The 22,132-nt window shown below is 42.9% G+C and overlaps 1 protein-coding gene and 1 non-coding gene across 2 annotated transcripts in view; both read left to right on the top strand.

The window, feature by feature from the left end:
• Positions 1 to 22,132, top strand: part of LOC101829317 (protoheme IX farnesyltransferase, mitochondrial) — a 106,870-nt gene that overhangs the window by 64,504 nt on the left and 20,234 nt on the right. Inside the window, exon 5 of the mRNA XM_005067624.4 lies at positions 12,148 to 12,218. Coding sequence (XP_005067681.1) covers positions 12,148 to 12,218 — 71 coding nt within the window. The remainder of the gene's footprint in view (positions 1 to 12,147; positions 12,219 to 22,132) is intronic.
• Positions 1,459 to 1,641, top strand: LOC121141706. The gene has a single exon (XR_005878662.1). It is a non-coding gene; the product is annotated as a U2 spliceosomal RNA (small nuclear RNA).

Here is a 22,132-nt window from a genome sequence, read left to right as displayed (position 1 = left end):
TCACACTTTTATATTAGAATGTTTAAAAGTAATTATTATTAAATGTCAGTTGACATGTATATTTTACATCTACAGACTGCCCCTTGTAGGAATAGGGACTGTTTTAATTTACTCTCCTTATGGAATAAAAGCTACTGATATCTGGATTAGCATGGTAATTGTTATAGAATTTGGCATCACAGACTGCTTTCTAATAAGGCATTTATTTTCTAATGTCACCTTATATTATACACCATGTTATATCTAGTTAATCTACTTACCTTTCTATTCTTTTACATTTTATGCACATTGTCATGATTATTGCTAATGTTCTTTTCTGGCATGTTTACCTTAGAATTCCATTGTCTCACATCTAGGGAGACAGCTCAGCTGGTAGAGGTGCTTGTCACCAGAACCTGATGACCTGAGTTTGCTCTAAGACCCACATGGCGGAAAGAGTTTGTCCTCTGACACACACCCACATGTATACACTTTAAATAAATAAATAGAAGTTCATTCCTGCACTAAAGAGAAACAGTATATAACATGGAAGATTTTTAAATATGGGATTTTCAGGGCTGTGACATGGCTTCGTGGGTAAAGACACCTGCCACTGAGTATGGTGATCTGAGTTTGATCACCGAGTATGGTGATCTGAGCTTGACCTCAGGAACCCAGATGGTAAAAGGAGAACCAGCTCCCAAAAGTTACCCTCTGACTGCCACACATGTGCCCACAAACAAACACACACACACACACACACACACACACACGCACACACACACACACACACACACACAAATAAACAGATGGCATGAAACTAGAATTTTCTTTTCTTTCATTTTGTTTATGAAACAGATTCTTTGCCTGGCCTGAAACTCAGAGAAATCCACCTGTCTTTGCCTCCATGTGCTAAGATTATTTTTTAAAGTAAATACGTGTGTATATGGTCCCATCAGAATGAACCTTGCAGCTCATGTGACATTTCTGAAGTCAAGTCTCTGGTGTAAATGTACTTATATATGCTGCAGAATGTTTTATCTGTATTGTTTGCTACTACACATAATTTAACATTTTGGATCAGTCAACCTTTCCATGTTCCTTATTTTATTAAATACTCTGCTCATATTTAGCCTTTTTTTCCTTTCAATGTCCCCTCACTTCAAGCACATAAACAAGGCATCTCTTAGAAAGCCATCTTTCCCATCTGTGGTGCAGGCCTGAAATCCCAGGAACATGGGCGATGAGACACAGAGGATTCCACTTTCAATGCCTGTTTGGGCTACAGGGAAGCTTCAAGACCAACCTGAGTAACTTCTGAGACCCTGTCTTAAAATAAGAATTAAGAGCAGACTGGACACAGCTTTTTGGTAGAGTATTTATCTAGAGCATGCACAGCACTCCAGGTTCAAACTCCAGCTGGGACCAAGGTGCATCTTCCAACTAATTGAAATTCAGTGCTCAAAATTCAAAATATTAATTGCTTCCTGGCCTTTTAGCAAAGATCAAGCACAGTATCTATTTAATAAGTTTAATGTCTTCTACAGGCTCTCTTTAAGGACTATATAAGTGACTTTTTGGAACAAAGAGATGGAATGGAGGTTTGCTCCATCAATTCTGTACACCACTTATTACAATACCTCCAGGAATGGTACAACCCTTCTGAGGACTATATTATCTTAATTTCTCAAATATTAAAATAATAATTCAAAATACATTTGCCTATTATTAAATCCTTTCCTTTGGCAGAATATTTAGTGATAACACAAACATGTTTACCTTTAATTTGTATTTGGCACAGATACCTAAGAAGGGACACCATATTTAGTTCTCATATCTTAATAATTGTATGCAAGACTGGGTAGTGATGGCATATGCCTTTAATCCCAGCACTTGGGAAGCAGAGGTCAGCCTGGTCTACAGAGGGAGTTCCAGGACAGCCAGGACTACACAGAGAAACCCTGTCTCAAAAAATAAATAAATAAATAAAACAAAAAACCAAAAGAATTGTATTAGATAGATGACATAGAAATATGAAACTTATTGTGATTCTCTTAATATTAAGATTTGTACCAAAGTCAACCTACATCAGCTCTCTGGAGAGTCATGCTAATAAAAACTGCTGTTATATATACTTTATGGGCATTTTAACATGTTTACCTAGGGCATAGAGAGATGACTCAATAGTTAAGAGCACTTACTGCTCTTGCAAAGGACCTGAGTTTAGTTCTAAGCCCACAGCCATCTGTAACTCTAGTTCCCTGGTTTCTGACACCCTTTTCTGGCCTCCATGGGCATTTACACATGGTACATATACATACACAGACAATGCACTCGTACGCATAAAAAAAGTAACAAATCTTAAAAATGTATGTCTGTTTTATGGAGTTAAATTGCTATTTAGCAGAAATTTGAAATGAATTCCTAATATGCCATTTTGTTAAGCTGAATTAAAACTAGTTTAAAGTTAAGGAATCATTGAAAACCCGATTGTGAACTTTGGTCCTTATCATGACTTCATCTTCCCTAGCAACACCTAATATTTTATATTTATCCACATATCGGAAAAAAAGCAAACATTTTCACCATTTACGTTAGCACAAAGCCTGGAGATATGTAGCGTTGATTCAAGCTTTTCCTGCTTGGGTTGATTGGCCATGCTGTTGTCAGCAGACCTGTTGGTGAGGTGGTAAATACATTCTCTAGGACAACATGCCGCTTATCCAAGGATTCTCTGTGGCTTCTGAGAGAAAAGCCTATGGTGTGCTCAAACTTTGAGGGCTCCAGGCAATTATCCAACATTCCTACTCATCATGCATGACAAATGTCTTGCCCTATGGTAGGAATTTGCAGCCTTCCCACATCTTTCAGTAGGAACTGCCACCGTATTCTTACACACAGGCGTCCCAGCACACATCTCCTATGAACTCAGCTTACCAGCCACAGCAGAGGCAGTTTCAATCGTCAGAGTGAAAGCGAGGGAACACAGGGCAGGGGCAGTTGTTAAAACCTGGTTGGTGTATTCCTGTCAGTGACGCCCTTTGCCACCTGGACTTTCAGAAATGGTCTCATACTTTCTTTTCCCCTTTAAAGCAAGTATTATTTTATTTTTATTTATTGTTTCAAGTAAATATCTGTTGCTTTTATTTACTGTTGTAGTTTTCCACTAGGATTCACAAGGAAACACATTTTGTAACACTCTTAAACTGCTTATTCTTTAAACATAGATTGTAGTTATTTCAAAATACTTTTCGGGAGTTGGGAGGAAAATATTTCAGTATTGTGGAGGAAATGGATAGCAGAGAAATTTTGTTGAGATCGAAGTGTGCTGTGACTTTCCCAGGACAGCCTCTCAGAGATATGAGGAATAAAATGTTGGTGTCTCCTAATAACCAGATCATTTCCCTCTACAGCTTCATAGGTAGACTGTAATGTTTGGGGCAATTTATAGAAAGCAAATGTGGTCAGTGTGTACCACAGTATTTGCTGAGACAAGAAAGACTTTCGCTTTCCCCTCTCCAATTCCTCCCTCCTTCTGCCCCCCCCTCCCTCCTTCTGCCTGTCCTCATTGCTGCCTAGAATAATCTCTTACAGATGATTTGACAACAGGTGCCAGGAGAGCAAGGCAAGCTGGCTTTGTGTCACATGCATGCAGTGGAGATCCAGTGTCACCCCAGGTTTTGGTGTATCGCCGTGTCCTTCCAAAGAAAGGGATAACCCAGTTGAAATACATACTGCAGCTCCTGGGGATTAAGTGTTTCCTTTGCTTTATAGTACAGAATTTTACAGTGTCTTTGTTTGGGAGTTCTCAGATTGCTTAATGATTTCTCTAGCCTCCCACCCCACCCACCGTGGCCAGATGTGTATTATAGCAGCATTCAAACCTCTGCAGGTTGGCCAATTTCATTGCACAGCTTATGATATAGCTTTTCTTTATTTAATGATAACATTTAAATGTTTTGTATTTTAGGGAGCCAATTCAGAGCCAAAATGTTGTCCTATTGTTTAATCTCATTACCATGCATAAGAGGCCTATGTAATGCACAGTTGCAGAGAGCTCTGCAAAGATTTTATTAATTATTCAAGTCTTACATCTATGTTAAATCACAACTGGAGTAGTACTAATTTGATCATTTTTCTAATCTTTTAAAGTTGAGGGGGTTTTTTTGGTTTGCAGTCTCTGTTGGTGTCACTAATATTGAGTAGACTTTGGTGCATTTATTTACTTTTCAAAACAGCCTCTAGACTTCACTATTTTAAGAATAGACTTTGAGGGAATTACAGCCTCTTGGCAGCTGTTTGAGTGGAAATTCCTTAGAGCTTTCTTAGAGATTTTAGAAGGCTCTTAACTAACCTTGAACTCCCCCATTGATGAAACATGCTGCGTTGTGAACTCAACTCACCGGCCCCTCTCAGGAGTTCACCTTGTGCTGAAGTAGATATTAGATATGCCCTTGGAAGTGAAGCCAACAGGAAAGGTTGGGATGGGGAAAACGGAGCTCGTTTAGAGGCACAGGAGAATAACCCATTGACAGAAGACATAAACTAACTGTGCTGAAGGAATCATTGATCCTGGAAGCTAGGGGACAGGAGTGCCAGCTCAACCAGGGACACCAGCCATGGCTTAGTAGCATTAGGAGAAGAGGTAACACATGGTGGTGGGATAAGAGTTGGAAAAGGAGTTTGTCCTGTTAGAGGAGTCCAGTGCTCAGTAACAAAGAAGGCCCTGACTAGAGATGAGGTGGAGGAGGAAGAGCACCAGGTGCCTGAGGGCTGGGAGTGATGAAAGACCTCCTCACAGGCCGCAGCACTGGACTTGCATGGAGGTGCAGTGGTGTTGCCAATGAGCAGTGAGGACCCAGTGAACCTTGACAAGTGCCCTGAGGATGGTGACCCCCCCGCCACGTGGCAACTTTTCCCAGTGAAGTGCTTCTATGCAGGCACAGTCCAGAACATGGATCTAGGGAATCTTAATCAGCCCTCTTGTAGGTAAGCAGGTCCCCACAGGCAGGGGCATGGCCTTGCACTGCTGAAAGCCTTTGAAGGGCTGGTGAGTTGCTTAGAAAGCACCACCAAAGAATCCGGAGATGCGATGGCTATGAGAACTTTTCGAGCCATGTTGGAGTATTCACTTCACTCCCTGGGTGGTGGACAGGACAAGGACAAAGGGTTTTATGCTGGGAAAACAACAGCAAAAAACAAACAAACAAAAAAACATGACCAGCTTTGCTTCTAGAAAGATCACTAACTGCTGTATGTAAAACAAAAGGGAGCATGGGGGAGTGTCCTAAAAGAGAGCAGGGCTTGGGGGAGAGTGATGGTAGGAAAGTGGCTAGGAGGGTTGAGTCCATGGAGCATCCTGGGGATGGGATAGTGACTGTGTATGAGATTAGTTTCATCTTCTTATGTGTCTCTGACGTAAGAACAGGCTATTAGTGACTAGGAGTCCCTTAATGCTGGTTTTGTAGTAGATAAGTTTAGTAATTATTTTATTTGGTTAACCAAAAGAGGGGCTATCTAGGTATTGTGTCAATTAGATAGAAATGCTTGGTTTGAGCTTTGAGACAGGGTTTGGTCATGCAGTCAGTCAGTGTAGTTGTAACTGACACCCCTGCAAGACTGGAATTAAAGGTGTGTACCACCACACCTGGCTTGGGTTTATTTTCAGTTACCTTTCTTTTCCCTAAATAGAAAATGCATGGTCTGTATAGACACTGAAAAATAGAAAAGATAAGAGTAATAAATCATCCTCCCTCACTACTTAGAGAGAGGTATTATAAATATTTCCATTTCCTTCCATCTTTTGTCAGAAAGTCGTGTTTACAATTTGCCATTCCCCCTGGCAGGAACAAAAGGTTGCTCTGCAGCAGGGTCTCTGAGAGCTAGCATAGGCTGGGCTTTTTTGCTGCTTTGACTCTAGGACACAGTACTCACCTTTACTATGGGCTAGGTTACCTTTTGTGCCCATTTATTTATTTATCTATCTATTTATTTGTTTGTCTGTTTATTTTGAAGGTGAAGCCTTCAAGAGAGATGGCCCATATGATAACCACTTTTGATAAATGCCAGATTGCCCACATTTGCTATTTCAAATTCTTCTTGGGAAAAAGCTCAGTGGAAATGAGTCTTAGTTTGTTTACTGGAGGTAGACTAGTAATTGGTAACAAGGAGTGAGGGCTGACTAGGCCTCTTACCTGACTTGTAAGAAGAAATGATATGTGGGTCCTGCTGGGCATGGTGCCCCCCTGAACTTTTTTTTTTTAACATCCCTTTTAATCTGGTCCAAGATTGATGGAGATATTATCTCGGGCTGTAAAAAGCTGTGAGCTAGGTTGGAATGACAAACACACATTGACAGCTTTTGAGAAGATGGATGGAGAAACAAGCTCGAAACTCCAGCAGGCTCCAGGGTCTGTTCTTCTGGGGGCCCTCTGGAGGAATGTTGCTCTCACTGTTTAGTGCAAGAGAAGAAAAGCTGTACCTTGTTATCTAGTTGGATATTTTCCTCAGCCAGGCTTACAAACATCTCTAGAATAAAGGTCTCTCTTTTTGTTTGCATAGGATATAATTAATCATAGCCAAATAGTTTATCAGTTGAACCAAGCTGTATTCCTAACTTCTTTTGTGTCTGTGTGATTTCAACTCACAGGGTTCAGGAATACCTTAGGATGTGTTGTCTGTGAGAAAGGTTAGTTAGTAAGTGTATTTTGTTTCTGAGCATCACCGGTCTGGATTAACAGAAATTCTGCACTAATGGGAAACCATGGTATAACAGAAAAGCACACACATCACTGTCAGCATCTAATAGTTATCATTGTACAACTGCAAGAGGATAAAATGGCACCTTTACTACTCTAGAACTATTGGCTTGACTCCCAAGCTGATTACAACATAAAAATCCTTATAAGTTTACTAAAACCCATCAGATACTTAAATGGGGAATACCCCTTCCTCCTGTGGGCAAGGTATTTTGGAGGTATAGGACACACAAAAGGAAACGATTTGGGTAGTAGTATCACAGTATATTATAAATAGCTTTCAGGTACCTCTATGCCTGCCATCTTGCCATTTTCTTCTGAGGTTGGACTTTTTCTTTACTATATAGAAATTAGCTCTTGTGCTTTGACTGCGAACAGTATGTCACCTTGTCTCCACCAGCACCCTCCCTGTTGGTTCTGAACTTTTGTCTTCAGATGAGCAGGGATTCAGCTTCCTGTTTGAGATACTGGGATGGAAGCCAGAGAGCACCAGTGCCTACTTCCCGCTTCCTGGAACAAGTGTACATGCAGGAATAGACAAAGCAGACTAGAGCCAGAACAGTGATGGCTAACATCATCTGAAGGTGAATCTGCCATTCTTGCAGAAGGTGCAAGAGCTGGCAAGGCCCTGTCCTTCAGACTAGGTTGACTTTTGTTTCTACTGCTGTAGAATCTAGGAGTGTGAGCACTACAGCTAATCTTGGGGTTGCTGGGGGGCAGGGAGCCTATGGCTGAGGGCTGTCACAAAGGAAGCCTGTGAGCCTGAGGAAGAAAGGAAAAGTTCAGAACAAAAAAATGACCAAACAGTTGATGGATTTCTACTGGGAGGGGTGGGGCACAGACTGAGAATTAAAACATCTTTTGAGAATTTAACCTAGACAGAAGGTAAGTTATCTGCTGAGGGGAACAGTGAGGTAGCCATGGCTCCAATGTTTGAAATTTCTCCTTCCTCATGCTCCTGGGACACTGGAGTACAGACACATGAAGCTTTCACCTAAATGGAGAAAGGAGAGGTGAGGACCTTGCAGATCATTGCTCCCTAGAATCTGCATTGGTCTCTCCTCCCATTTCATTTTTCCCGCATGTTATTCTGTGGCCACTGGCAGTAAGAGAGAAAACAGTCATATTTCCCTGGGCACTCTCTGCCTTGTACTATTCCTGGCAAAGAGTCTCTGCTGGTCTAGTATACCTCAGATAAGCTCTCAGGACCAGTCACTGTGTTGGAAAGTGAAGTGATTTGACTAACCCTGTGGCCACAAAAGCCCTGAGTAGGACCTGCTACTAAAAGAGCATCTCGGGCCCAGGACTGGGCCCTGAGAGACCTGTGCAACTGTCTGGGGTGTGCTCTCCAGCGTGTCACTGAGTTCAAACTAGACCATCTGAACTCCTGCAAGCAGCTGCTTCTGATGCTCCAGGTGACCTGCAGAAGAACTGGTACATTTTGCCAGAGAGCATCACACAAGCTTGGCCCAGGATCTTCAGACACTGGAAGAACTCAGAATCCAGCTGCGGCCTGGGGAGATCTGGCAGGAGCTGGAGAAGCTGCAGGCCTGGTGTTGCTGGAAGCCAGCAGTTTGCCACCAGATGTACAACTGAGTGTGAGCTACAAATAGCACCTGACACCCTACCAGCTTTCCAAGAATCAACATTGCTACTGCTTCTAAATGTCACTCAGGCCGCCCTGTGGCAACCTACAGCTATGCAGGAAGAGACGGTGAACAGTGTAATTCCAGTATAGGCAAACTGACATGAAAGGGAGCCATCATAGCCCATCCTTCTGAGCATGACACTCAGATGCAAATAGAACATAGCAAAATGTCATTTATGCTCTCATATTCACCACACAAAGGATGCTATCCACTTTCTTCAAGCCTTTTGACTTCTTGATACTGCATAACTTACAGTAAATAATATGTGAGAAGCAAGCCAAAAACTAACACTTGAGAGATTTTGGAATTTTTAAAGAGATGTTAGATAATTTAAAGAGACTGAACTTTTAAAACATTTGGATTTTTAAAGACTTGGGGACTTTCTGGATTTCCTAAATAGCTCAGAATACAGTTTTTCATGTTTTGGGGGACGTGGGGGTGGACGACAGAGTTTCTATGTAACTTTGGCTGTCCTGGAACTCTTTAGACCAGTCTGGCCTTGAACTCATAGAGATCCACCGGCCTCTGCCTCCCAAGTGCTGGGATTAAAGGCATGCACAGTCACTACCACCTGGCCCTTGCTTGATTCTTAATGTGTGTGTCCTGGTTATTTTTTGTCATCTTAACAAAAGCTAGCATTATGTCAAAGGTGACCCACTCCCCCACCCCTCACACCCCCTCCCCCATTGAGAAAATGCCCCCATCAGATTGGTCTCTAGGCAAGTCTGTAGAACATTTTCTTGATTAATGATTGATGCAGGAGGGCTCCACCATTGGAAATGGTGCCCTCTCTGAGCAGTACTCCTGGGTGTTATAAGAAAGCTTAGCAAGAGCCAGCAGAGCAAGCCAGGAATCAGTGTTCCTCTATGGTCTGTACCTTCATTTCCTGCCTCCACGTCGCTGACTTGAGTTTCTGCCTCAACTTCCCTTGGTGATGGGGTATGAACCAAGAGCTGGAAAATGAAATAAACCCTGTCCTCCACAAGTTGTTTTTGGCAAGTTGTGTTTGCTCTTAGCAATAGAAAGCAAACTGAGACAGAAATTGCTACCAGAAGTAGAGTGTTGCTGTAACAGACCTGACTGTGGAAGTTTGGGAGGATGGAGGAAGTGCTTGAACTTTGGGCTGGAAAGGCCATGGAGTGCTCAGAGCTTAATGAGCTGTTGTGAGAACTCAGAAGATCTGAATACTGATGTGATATTTCATAGGAAGCAAAGACTATCAAGGCTCTTTGTTGAGATTGTTGACTAAGAATTTGTGGCAATGAAACCTTTGCTTTACTGGAACAAGAGATGGTGATTAGCTGGACTGAAAAACAGCTTTGACTATAAGAGACAAGCATCATTGAGGCAAAATCTTCTGTGTTAATTTTCTCAAGTTCAGCATACAGAAGCTATGACAAAGAGAGCCAAGACTGTATCTCGTGCTAGTCTAAACTTGGTCTACCAGGTGGTAATTTTTAAAGGCAAGAAGGGGTTGTGGAAAATCTCTGAGACTTGGCACTCTGAGAAGCCAAGAAAGGCTATTATAAAGATGCAGACTGAGTTGCAGTGGAAACACTAGGATTGAAGGGGTCATGGAGAGAAATTGGAGCTTGACACCATGTAGCAGGATCAGAGTCCATGAAGCATGCCCAGGAGAGGTTACTGATGCAGGTACAGCCTGTGGAGACCCTGGCATATTGCAGACAACTGAACTATGAGAAGACTACCAAGGGCAGTATGGGGTGGAGCTGGCCTGAGCCTATGAGACTAGCTTTGTGTGCTGAGGATGGCAGAGTCTGAGGGGGGTGAGCTGCCCAATCTTTAGAGCCTAGAACCTTATGAGTGAATCCCAGATGCAAAACAGTGAGCTGCAGGATTTAATTTACACTGTTGGAGTTTGGTTTTCATTTGATTTGTTTATAACCATGTCCTGATTCTTCCTTCTTAGAGTAAGAAGTATGTAACTTTGTTTTGAGTTTACAGGAACACTTGAGAGACTTTGGATTTTAAAGAGATATTTACTAGGCTGAACTTTTAAAGTGTTTGAGTTTTTAAAGACTATGGGACTTTCAAAAGTTGGGATCTGTTTTATATTGCAATGTTGATATTAGTATGAGATCTTGGATATAAACAAAGAAAGGAAAGATATTAGTGTGTCAAGGTGACAAGAGGTCATTTGTCCCTGTTGGTGTTTTTTTGTCAACAAACTAGTGTTATCTGGGAACAGGAACCTCAGCTGAGAAATGCTCCCATCAGATTGCCTGTAGGCAAGTCTATAAGGCATTTTGATGATTGATGTGGGAGGGTCTAGTGTACTGTAGGTAGTGTCACCCCTGGGCTGGTGGTCCTGTGTACCTTAAGAAAGTAGATTAGGCAAACCAGTAAGCAGCATCCCTCCATGGTCCCTGCTTCAGTTGCAACACCCAGGTTCCTGCCTTGAGCTCCTGCCTTGACTTCCTTTCCCTCCATAATGAAGTGTGATCTGAGAGTCATAAGCCAAAATATGCCCTTTCCTTCCCAAGTCGCTGGTCATGGTGTTTGATCACAGCAATAGAAGGCACACTAAGACACGCATGCCAGTTAATAGGTGACATCAGGTGGCTCATGTAAGTGCCCCAGGCCTTCCTACACTGCTCTCAGCAGCAGTGTTTTCCTCTAATCTGTAGCAGGCTCAGAGTGCAGAGCCCTGCATTTGGAGCTACGGTTTGCACACATGTTTAAGTGATTCCTATCACTGAAGTAGACTCAGACCAGACATTTCTGAAATGTGTTAAACATGTTTTTCTTGAAGAAAAAAAAAAGAGATTTCATGCTCAAATTAGTTTTGGGAAACACTGAGTAAGCAGCATTAATTAGATTTATTCATGTTAGTATTTTCAGAGCCCTTCCTTATCGCACTAATATGATTTGACCATTAAGTCATTGTGGGAGCAGCTCCCAGGGTTATTAGGGAACATGCTGGAGATAGACTAACTTCTATTGAGTTACTGTTTTCTTCTACTGATTTGCCTCCAGCCCATTTAGTCTAGGTTTTTCTCAAATAATCTGGCCAGATTTTGGATTATTGTTATACCCCTAAAGTTGACAAGTTGGCACTGATAACAAATTATACTACCTACTTATACAGTTTATCAAAGGTTTGGAAAATAAGTTTTAACAATTTCTTAGGCACTGCCTTTAATGGGTAAACAGCAAAAACTGCACTTTAGTGTATGGGAAGCTGTTGAATGTGTTGTCCAGGCTGGGATGCTGCAAGCTTTATGTTCATAACCCTATATGTATGTAATACAGGAAATCCAACTTGTGCCGGGCAGAGCAAGAGATCCAGAATCATAGCCTCACCTGTGTTCTTTCCCTGGGCACTTAATTTCCTCCTGATCTCAGCCCAGTACTGACGGCTGATGCACTAGCTCTGGGGTGTGTGAATGACTCTACTGCTTTAAACCTAGAACAGCAGCTTTAATGATTGTAACTGTATATTTAGCAAAGTTTTCAAAGAGAATGAAAATACGTATTCTTAACAGTACATCTTTTAAAAAAATTTGTCTCAGAGAATTTTTTCTTTAACAAAGGGCCAAGTATTAATTCATGTTATCAAAATTGAGATGAGAAAAGTGGTTGAAAGATCCCGTATCTTATCTCCAGCAGCATCACTGCCACCAAAAAAGAAGTGAAGAGGGCAAAAGTTTACTGTGGAAAAGCTTCAATACCAAAGCAGAATGGTTTTAAATGATGTCTAATACTTTGTTGTTGTTGTTTTTTTATCTCTCTCTTTTTAGTTTTTTGAGGTGCCATTTGACTCGAACATGAATAGAACAAAAAACAGGCCCCTGGTTCGTGGACAGATCAGGTAGGTAAATCATGATTAATCCTCTTCTACATTCTAGAACAGTCATTGACTTATTCATCCTGAAACTTGTTGTATTGTTATGTCTATTTAGCAGAATAATCATAGTAAGTGTTCCCCTAGTCCCACTACTTACTTAGTCTCAGGTTCTTGGCCTCTTTATCACTATCAGATATGAGTTCACTCATACAGTCAACCTCAAATCCAATAAAAAATGTTGGCTATTCCCATAATGTTTGTGCCACTGTTGTACCAATATCATGCATGCAGGCCCTGTTGTAGCTCTCAGGGTAAGACTGATGATTGATTTCCTCCTCCAATAGCATGTATAGTACCTTCTGGCATTATGAACAATGTTAGTCAGTAGAGGTGAAGCATCTAGAGTACCAGCTAGATTTTTCATGTTCTGTGTCATAAGTAAGTGGTGTCTTCAGCAATGGGGTCTTACTCTCAGGTTGTAGAGGATAACCAATAGCATTGGCTCTATTGGGACTCCTTTGGCCAAAATTCAAAAAGATGTAACACATTAATGGTACTGAGGGTTTTACTTGGAAGTATAAAATGTCTAGTTGGGACATTGTCTTCCCCATTATATGGTAAGTCCATTTAAATTCCATTTATACCTGTATGTATTTTAGGAAGCTTCTACAGCAGTAGATCTCAGTATGGCTTTCCAAAGGCCTTTAGTATTAGTTATCCATCCCCATATTTCCACCTCTTTCTGTCCTCCTATCTTCTCCCCATTTAATCCTCCTACATTCCTATTCATCTCTTTATGACAGTATTTTATATTTCCCCTTCCATGGATGATCCCCAGAAAATTGTTTGATTTTGTTGTTGTTTGTTTGTTTAATGCTCTAACCAGACAGGTACTATCATAGACTCTGAGGACAATGAGGATACCAACTTCTTAAGCATCTTGTAGAATGTGCCAAATACTACATAGGGATAAATTCTAGGTGATGTGCAAACATAGAAAGGAGTATCTAACCCACCGTATCTTCCTCTTCTCCTGTCCCATCTACCCTGTTTATTCCTCTAGTATGGATCCCTGTTCTGAACCCAGAAGCTTTGGACATCTCTGTTGGGTGCCCTGCAGGCGTCACATGCTGGTGTCTCTGTCTCTCTCCTTTTCCTTTCATTTCTTCATTTGTTTTCTAAAACCAGGCAACAGACTTGGTGTTACCCCTCTCTTTATTGCTTAATGCTCCTGACCTTTAGCCTCTTGGACTGTCCTGGAATCTGTGTCCTATTGCTCATGGCTATTGCCAAGGACCACCTTAAGTTGGTGCAGGTTGCTCAGTAGCCTGGCTGGCTTCCCTGCCTTTATTCTCCTTCTCTCTTACTTCCACTCAGCTGGCAGATGCATCCTCCTTAAATGGTCACATTGGTTCTGGCCTAAAACCTTTCTACAAAACGTAATTAGACAGAAAATTTTGTTTTAATTCTTTACCGTGTTACCTGAGGTCTTTTCTCGGTATACTTTCCTGCAGGCCTTTCAGCCTCATCCTGAGCGCTGAGTGCTGTGTTGTGTTGTTTTCATCTGCCCTCACCCCCATGCCACACTCCTTCCTGTCTGCCAGGCATGCCGCTGGGAACCTTTGTTGTGTGTCGGCCATTGCTTTTAGTGCATGTTGATGTCACAGCACTGCTCAGTACTGTCTAGTCCTGCTTCCCAGGGCCTCTCTATTGCACTGTGAGACCTCTCTATTGTCACTGTGTGACACAAACCATGTGATATGCCAGTGAACATAGCTGACAAAGACAAAGCATAGCACATGTGGCCAAGTGCTGGTGGCATTTGTCTTTATTGGGGTTTCTATGGCTATAATAAAACACCTGGACCTAAAACAACTTTGAGAGGAAAGGGTTACATCTTATACTTGTAGGTCGCATTCCATCACTAGGGCAAGTCAGGGCAGGAACTCAGGGCAGGGATGGGTGCAGAGACCATGAGGAGTACTGCTTCCTGCCTTGCTCCTCATGGCTTGGCAGGCTGCTTTTCTAGACACCCCAGAACCATCAGTCCAGGGGTGGCACCACTCACAGAGAGCTGGACCCTCCCACATCAATCATTAATCAAGACATAACCCAACAGACTTGCCCACAAGACTAATCGATGGAGGTATTTTCTCAATTAAGAGTCCTTCTTCCCAAATGACTCTAGCTTATGTGAAACATGTGAAAGCTAGCCAGCATGCCAGCACAGCAATGATGAACAGATAAGCAAATATGTAAACAGAGGTGGACAGGCAATAGAAAACAGAAATAATCTCCCATGTCAGAGAAATACAGAAATCTAGGTATTTCTTGATCCCCTTAACATTTCAGTCAAGCAAGCACACATGGCATAGAATGCCAATGCCCTGAGAAGATCGGGAGTAAAGAATGAATATATGAGCTTTAAGATTAGAGGAGGGTGGGCATACCAGTTGGCAAAGCAGGTAAAGGCGTTTGCTGCCAAGCATAACCACCTCGGTTCAATCCCCTGGGCCCACATGGTAGAAAGAGAGAACTGATTCCCACAAGTTTTTCTCTGACCTCCACAAGCATACCGTGGTATGTATACATAAACACATAATAAATAGTAAATGACAAGTATATAAATAAATGGAATTGTAAATGTTTTAGAAACAAGAGTAGTGCACTTTGACAAACCAATAGACCCCCAATTTGCAAAGTGTTAAGCAAAGACAATACTGAACACAATGGACAGGGTAGAACAGATGGCATATACTAAGAAGGAATAGAGTGATATGAGATGAAATTAGAAGAAACCATGACAAGAACTGATTTGAATTTGCTGTAACATGGGAACCCAGAAGCCAGTCATAAGTGTGGGACTCTGGAGCCAAAGATCACAGGAGGGAAATAAATGGAGGCCTGTTACATGTCCCAAAAGACCTTAATGATAGCTAGGGGTGGGGTGGGGTGAGGGTGGTTGCTGAGTTGTAGTTTTGAAGCTGCTGTGGCTCTGACCAGGTTGATGAAGGGGTGATGGGTGTCTACTTCCCAAGCCTCTGCCTGCTCTGTGGACCATGAGTCTCCACACATGGACTCTTCCCATCCCACCTCTGTGCCTCATCCCAACCCCTTCTACAATCCTTGTTCACCAAGGAACATCTCTTCTCTCTGACATGGCCCTGTACTCTGCTTTCATCAATTCCTGCAGGTTTACCTACAGTCTCAGGTAATCCATAAGGTAAAAGAGCCAAGAAGAATTAGAATGTAATGGCCAAGAACTTTCAGATCTAGTGTAGGGCCCAGTCCACAAACCTCCTCCAAGCAAAAGAATAACTCTTCATAACTCTTTTGCACTTGGAGCTAGACCTAAAGGCTGGAGGGAGTCTACAGGCCTCCTTCCTCACTGCAGGCCTCCTGCTGCCATATGCATTGAGTCTGTGCTTTTGTCCCACCTGCAACTTCACTAGGCTAGTCTCCAACTTTAGTGAGCACAGACAGCCATTGTTCCTAGACTTGTGTGGACATAACTTTGTGTGTCCTTTGTGGATGACTTCAGGGGATTTTGAAGGATAATTTAGAGTCTAATACATTTCTCCTGACCTACATAAACTGAACACATTGTAGGGCTGGGCTCCACATGCTTCAAAATGAAAATGTATCATGTATCCAGGCCCAAGACAGCCTTAGCAGCCCAAGTGCTGCTCACCTATCCTTATAATGTGTTGCCTTGTTTACACGGGGTTGGGGGGTTGGGGTGATATAATGGATGTAGATGATAAGTAAGGAATAGTAAGTTATGTTTTTAAATAATAAAAACATACTCTTTATATTTTAGACATGGAAATTTTCATTTTAATGAGAATATTCTTTGTCTTCACCTTTCTAAGAAAAGTACAGAGGGCAGTAGGTACTTCAGTATTATCATCTGCCAGTGGCCTGCGTAAAATGCCAATTGCAGTCAGGCATGGTGACCCAAGCCTATGATCCTGGTGGTACAAAGCTAAGGGAGAGGATCACAACCTGAAGGTACCCTGGACTACACAGTGACCATATTGCAACACCAAATATTCACAATACAATAAATACAACAAAATGCTAGTTCTAGCTCTAACTCAGTGGTTTAGTTTGTGCTCAGCATATGCTCACCCCTGGGTTTCCTGGCACCAGAAATCCACTTCCTTTATTGCCCTGCTATCACTTACAATTTAAAAAGAATTTAAAAAAGAAAAAAGCAATTGTTCATCTTACCCCATTTAGAAAATACTGCTTCCATTTTTTTTCACTAGTGAAAGGAAAGGTATACTTATGGTAAGATGGGTCCCTGGACTCATCCTAAATCATATAGACATGGTGCTCTGCCCCTTAGTGTCTTTCCTGGGCCTGTGGTGTCTTGCAATAGTATAGGTACTTAATAGACACATCTTATAGCTTCTATGTCTTTCCTGTGGAAACACTTGACCCTGTGGCTTTCTGCTTTTTCCTCTGACTCTGGGGCCATTGTGGCAGAATTATTTATCAGTCTCTTTAGTGGCATGGGGGCCACCATGTGACTATGAGCATATCACTCAGGAAGTGTCCCAGATGCACATGAAGCCTCCCGGAGCCACGGTGCTCTTGGCTAAAGAGCTCTTGTATCTGCCTGGAAGGAAGTCTGCAGAGAAGTGCTCCAGGGGGTTCGTAATGGAGCTGTCTTAACCTTGTTGTCATCTCCATGAGTGTAGCCCAATTGGAGCCAAACCACTGCAGATGTTCCCCTGGGAGCATGTGATCCCCGGCTTCAAAATGACCACTTCTGTTGACAACTAGGGTTTGTTATGTACAAAGTTAAGAGGTGGTTTGCTTCTAAGGTCTGTGGGGCTCTGTTTTCCTATTCTCACTAGTCCATTGTTTCTTCCTACCCCTTAGGTTACAGTGTCCAATGTCCTTGAACTGCCCCCACTCAGTGAGGTACCAATCTCCCTGTACACTGGTCCTAATATGATAAAATGGATTTAGTAGTTCAGAAGTAGCTGGAGGAGTGGTTTGAAATGAATATCCCCAGTATCTTCTCCCAAGATTTACTTCAGTTCCTATGAGGATAGGAACAAGCAGTTATCTAACAGCAGATTAGAGCTGCAGTGCCTAGGAGGAGTTGGTGGGAACTGAATAGTCCTCCAGGCTCTGCCCAGACTCACCCTGAGGTCTCTCCCAGTACTCTTCCAGCCATGCTGCCCCTGGGTCTCTTCTCTGGCTTAGCACTTGGACATGTGGGTCTTCTCTCCTACACAGACGTCTGCCAGCCCTATTCAGCAGCCCTTCTGTTTCTCCTCCTAGGGAGAACATCGCCCCTCGCACTTGCTGGGTGCAGCTGACCTCCAATCTCACAGCCACCTCTGCTTTTCTCTGCATCACACTGCATTTTCTCTAAATACCAACCCTCTGCATCCTTTTCTCCCTTAAATTCATGCATCCGCAAAGTTGGCCATCTTAGCCCTAGCCCTCAAAGTCTTCAGTTCCATTCTCTAAGGACAAAGCTTCACCTCCATGAGAAAAAAACATGGTAGCCCAAGTAGGAGCCTGGTAGTTCCCCCCTGACCCAGATCCCTGGGGCAACAGAAAAGCAAACAATGGCAGCTACCAATAGAGATGGGCAGGGGACACTGAGGCTGCCTGTGCTTAGGAAGCTTGTGCCTAACTTCACCTTAGGCTTAGTCTGACGCTCATCTCAGGCCTTGGTTCCATACAGTAACTTTGAGGCTGCAATCTGTCTCTCTCCCTCCTCAGCACATGCTTACATCAAATCCTATCACTGTTTTATACTCAAAACTTAAAGGGGTTTTATTTGTTTGTTTGGTTGGTTTGGGGTTTTTTGAGACTATGTAGCCCTAGCTGTCCTAGAACTCACTTTGTAGACCAGGTTGGCCTCAATCTCAGAGATCTGCCTGCCTCTGCCCCCGAAGCATTGGGATTAAAGGAGTGTGCCACCACACCCAGCTGAAGAGTCTTAAACTTAACAGTAACTGTGGTTGTTTTTCCTAGGAAGTGGAGGCTTTCATCCTCTTCTCTCTTTTCTTCCATCTAGCATATCTTCCCTAGTATTGTTTCAGGGTTCTGTTAAAGCTGAATCTTTGTTTTTCAGAGTGCAGAGGGATGTACACACTTGTAATCTACTATCTTCATCAAACCTGAAGTTTTCTGGTTTAAATTTCCAATGTACCTATATGGGTGGTAGTTCAGTGATTTCCCTGTCCCTGGTCTGCCCTGCTAAACACATATTTCTTAATATGATGAAGGCCCATTGTTTCTTCTAAATGTTTTAAAATTCTCCCTGTTAACTCCACTCATCAAGAATGTATTGATTACCCGTGGTGTTAACAGCATGGTGTGTTTTGTTTATGTGATGCTGAAAGCTTTGTAAAGTGGGTGGGGAAATTAGATGTACAGAATGCTTAGCAGACAGGGCTGGGCAGCTAAATGAAATTAAGGTCTCTGAGAAGTTACAGCAGAAAAGGACAGAATGGACATTTCAGCCCTCCTGGCAAGGGGTCCTGGGCTAAGCCTTTCTTCCTGTTACTCTGAAAGACATCTGTATTTTGATTGCATCTCCTTTGAATTTTCCATTTTCCAGATTGGTGATGCTGACAGAAATAATAGATGTCAACATTAGTTTTTCCAAGTTAATGGATCAGATGAGGGTGATCCATGATGTGTAAGCTTAGGTGTGGGCTGTAAGCAGGGGAGATTGCCTGATAAGAGCCGAGCACAAGGTTATTTGGAAAGGATAAATGGAAACCCTTGGAATCGGGGTCAGCCATACTTGTCTTGAAAATGAATGATAAAGATTGAGTTTTAGAATGAAATGAATGGATTGTTTAGTTGGCATTATAACTTAAAGAGCAGGGTTTAGCTTAAGTATTATAGAGACTTACAGAAGACATTTTTCAAATTTACTGAAGGTTTTACCAGTAAGCACTTAAGCAAATGTAAACATTGTGTGGGCTGCAGGGGAGCTGTGAGTATTAGTCACTACCTAGTCATGCTGGTCTAGTGGACACAGACCCGACCAGGCACAGGCCTGCACAGCTTCGAAGGCTTGTTATGATTAGTCTCTCAGTGTGTGTACACTGCTAATGTAATAAGAACATAAACATTTGGTAAGTATAGAAATTTCTTTGGGTAACGTTAACCAGTGATTTGAAGCAGCAGGAAAAACAAATTTGGTCTCAACTTAGTTGCAGAGGTGTTAATGTCATGAAGATTGCTCTGGAAGTAAGATCTTTCGGTATCATGAAGCATGGAGTTTAGGAGTCAGCGGAAAGTCTTAGTATGTATCATCAGACTTAGTCATTGCTGGGATAAGCAAGGGGGTACACTGAGAGTCTCTGAACGCCACAGTCTCCCTGGAAGTCGGGAGAACAGAAAAGGCATGCATGACTGAAGCACTCTGAGTTCCGAGTGTTGATGTCAGCCCTATGTGATGGGCCCTTAAGGTCCTGTGTCCCGTCTTACAGCTGTAAGACACCCAGGTATTCTAATATTCACTTGAATAAAGAGCTATCATATCTTAGGCCCTTGTTCTGTGTTCCCGGCTTTCTGTTTGCTTTGTTTAACAGTGATCAAGATTCATAGAGGCTGGTGTCCCTCCTCTGAAGACTGGGCATGAATGAGTGCTGCTCCCATTGGTGGCTGTGAGTGCATGCTTAGGCACTGTCTCTTTTGTGGTTTGTAGGACTTTATTGGGCACCACTTTTAGGTACAGAGAATATCAAATTGGATACTGCAGACTCACTGCACCAAAAATGTGGCCTGGGACATGTGCAGGCAGGATGGCAGACCCTATTTACACAAAAGCCCCAGAACAGACATGGGGGTTCTCCTCTTACAGGTGGAGGGGTTCAAGAAGAGAAAGGTGAAGAAGAAGAAAAAAATGGTCTTGGAAAGGTTTTATTGGTGTTACTATGTTACTATGTCATAGCATTTGTTTTCTGGAAGTGCTGAGGATGAACTAGAGCTCCATGCAGGCTAGAGAGCCATTCGTATACTGGCTCTACCCTTAGCTCTTGTCTATCTGTGAGATGGAGAAAAGTCTGGGGAGAGCATTTTCTCTCCTTCCTAAACCCAAGAGAGCAAACAATGGAGCGGTCATCAGAGCAAGCCCAGATTATATGGGCCTGCTACACTTGCCTTAGTTGCCAGCGTCTAAAACTCACTGCAAAGCCTACATTCCCAGAGCAAGGTGATGCACCCCCACATGTCTGCCAGGCTCAGCCTCTACAGCTCCCTCTCTTTAAGTAAGGCCATGTGCCTCCTTCCTGTGGGCAGCTTGTTTCCTGCTGTGTCTTCATTTGCAAGCGCTGTCCCAGACTAAGTTTGCAGGTTGGAGGGAGCAGGAGCAAGGTAATGCTTATCACTAGGAGCACACACAGCTCCCCATCACTTCCAAACTTGTGGGGACAGAAGGCCCACCTTCACTTTTTAAGTTGTGTTTATTAAAGTCTTGCAAAGACTCCAAATCCATTAACTCTCTTTTGCACAAGTTAATAACCCCCTATAAATTAAAAACTAAAGGGAGAGTTATAAAGTTAAACCATCCAGCTCAAGTAAAAAAGGAAAAGTACAGGTCTCCTGTGCAGTGGACACTGGATGTCGGAGGATGAGTAAGAACGGGGGCTTCAGTGGGTACCCTGCCCAGTGGCTTAAGTAGATTCAGATTGTACCTCTGCACTGGGAACTGGTCTTCATAGATGAATCAAAGCTATTTGTGGGGGTTTGAGTAAGAATGGCCCCTATATGCTCATGTGTTAGGATGTTTTATTCCCAGTTGGTGGACTGTTTAGGAAGAATTAGGAGGTGTGTCACTGGGGGTGGGGTTTTAAGATTTTAAAAGCCCATGCCAGGCCCAGTGTCACTCCCTGCCTTGTGCTTGTAGATCAGTTTTGAATTCTCAGCTCCAGCACCATGCCTCCTGCCTGCCACTACCACACTCCCTGGCATGATGTGGACACAGCCTCAGGAACTACAAGCAAGGCCACATTAAATACTTCCTTTTACAAGTTGTTATGGTCATGATGTCTCTTCACAGCAGTAAAACAGTAACTAAGACAGCATTGGGATCACCTGTCCCTCCCCCTGAAACTCCAGTCTTTATATAAATGCTTTTCCTGTAATTTAGATGAGTTAATGTGGCACCCTTTGTGTCTGAGGAGGTTAGCTCAGAAGTCTACCCTGGTGCTGGGCGTTGGTGGCTCACGCCTTTAATCCCAGCACTCGGGAGGTAAAAGTCAAGGCCAGCCTGGTCTACAGAGCGAGTTCCAGGACAGGCTCCAAAGCTACAGAGAAACCCTGTCTCAGGAAAAAAAAAAAAGGAAGAAGTCTGCCATGACTTACACAACTTGGCCCTAGAAACCTAATTGGGGTGACAAGGGAGTGAAGAAAGGACAAGGATAGACACACACACAGAAAAGCTAGGGTCTGGTAGGCTGCAGGTGTTTATTTAATACAGAAACTTGGTGGTATAAATACCAGGAGGAGCTTAGTAAGGTCTCTGTGGGGCAGTCTCAGGCTACAGTCATGGAGGAGGAGGCTGTGGGACAATCTCAGGCTACGGTCATGGAGGAGGGTGTGGGGCAGTCTTGGGCTACAGTCATGGAGGAGGGAGCCATAGTTGCTGGTTTTAGCACACACTGGTCAGACATTAGTGAACAGTCATATTTGGACCACTGGAAGGCTTTGCCGTTTGTCTAATCTTCACACGGGAAAGGCATAACCATGTGTCAGCACACATTCACTCAGGACATCTTCATAGGCTCTCCATAGAGGTCAGCTCGGTACAGGGTTCACTCTTTTGTTATATTTTGTTACTGCCTGATTTCAAACAGCAGACCACTCTTCTCTTCCCACATTAGAGAGTCTTTCAATTGGTTTTTTGAAACTCCTTTAGTATAAGCAAATATACTGTTTTCTTCCTTCAAATT

The sequence above is a fragment of the Mesocricetus auratus genome, unplaced genomic scaffold, assembly GCF_017639785.1.
Source record: "Mesocricetus auratus isolate SY011 unplaced genomic scaffold, BCM_Maur_2.0 Super-Scaffold_100007, whole genome shotgun sequence".
Classification (NCBI taxonomy): domain Eukaryota; kingdom Metazoa; phylum Chordata; class Mammalia; order Rodentia; family Cricetidae; genus Mesocricetus; species Mesocricetus auratus.
The sequence above is the reverse complement of the archived record's forward strand: the minus strand, read 5'-3'. Positions and strand labels throughout refer to the sequence as shown.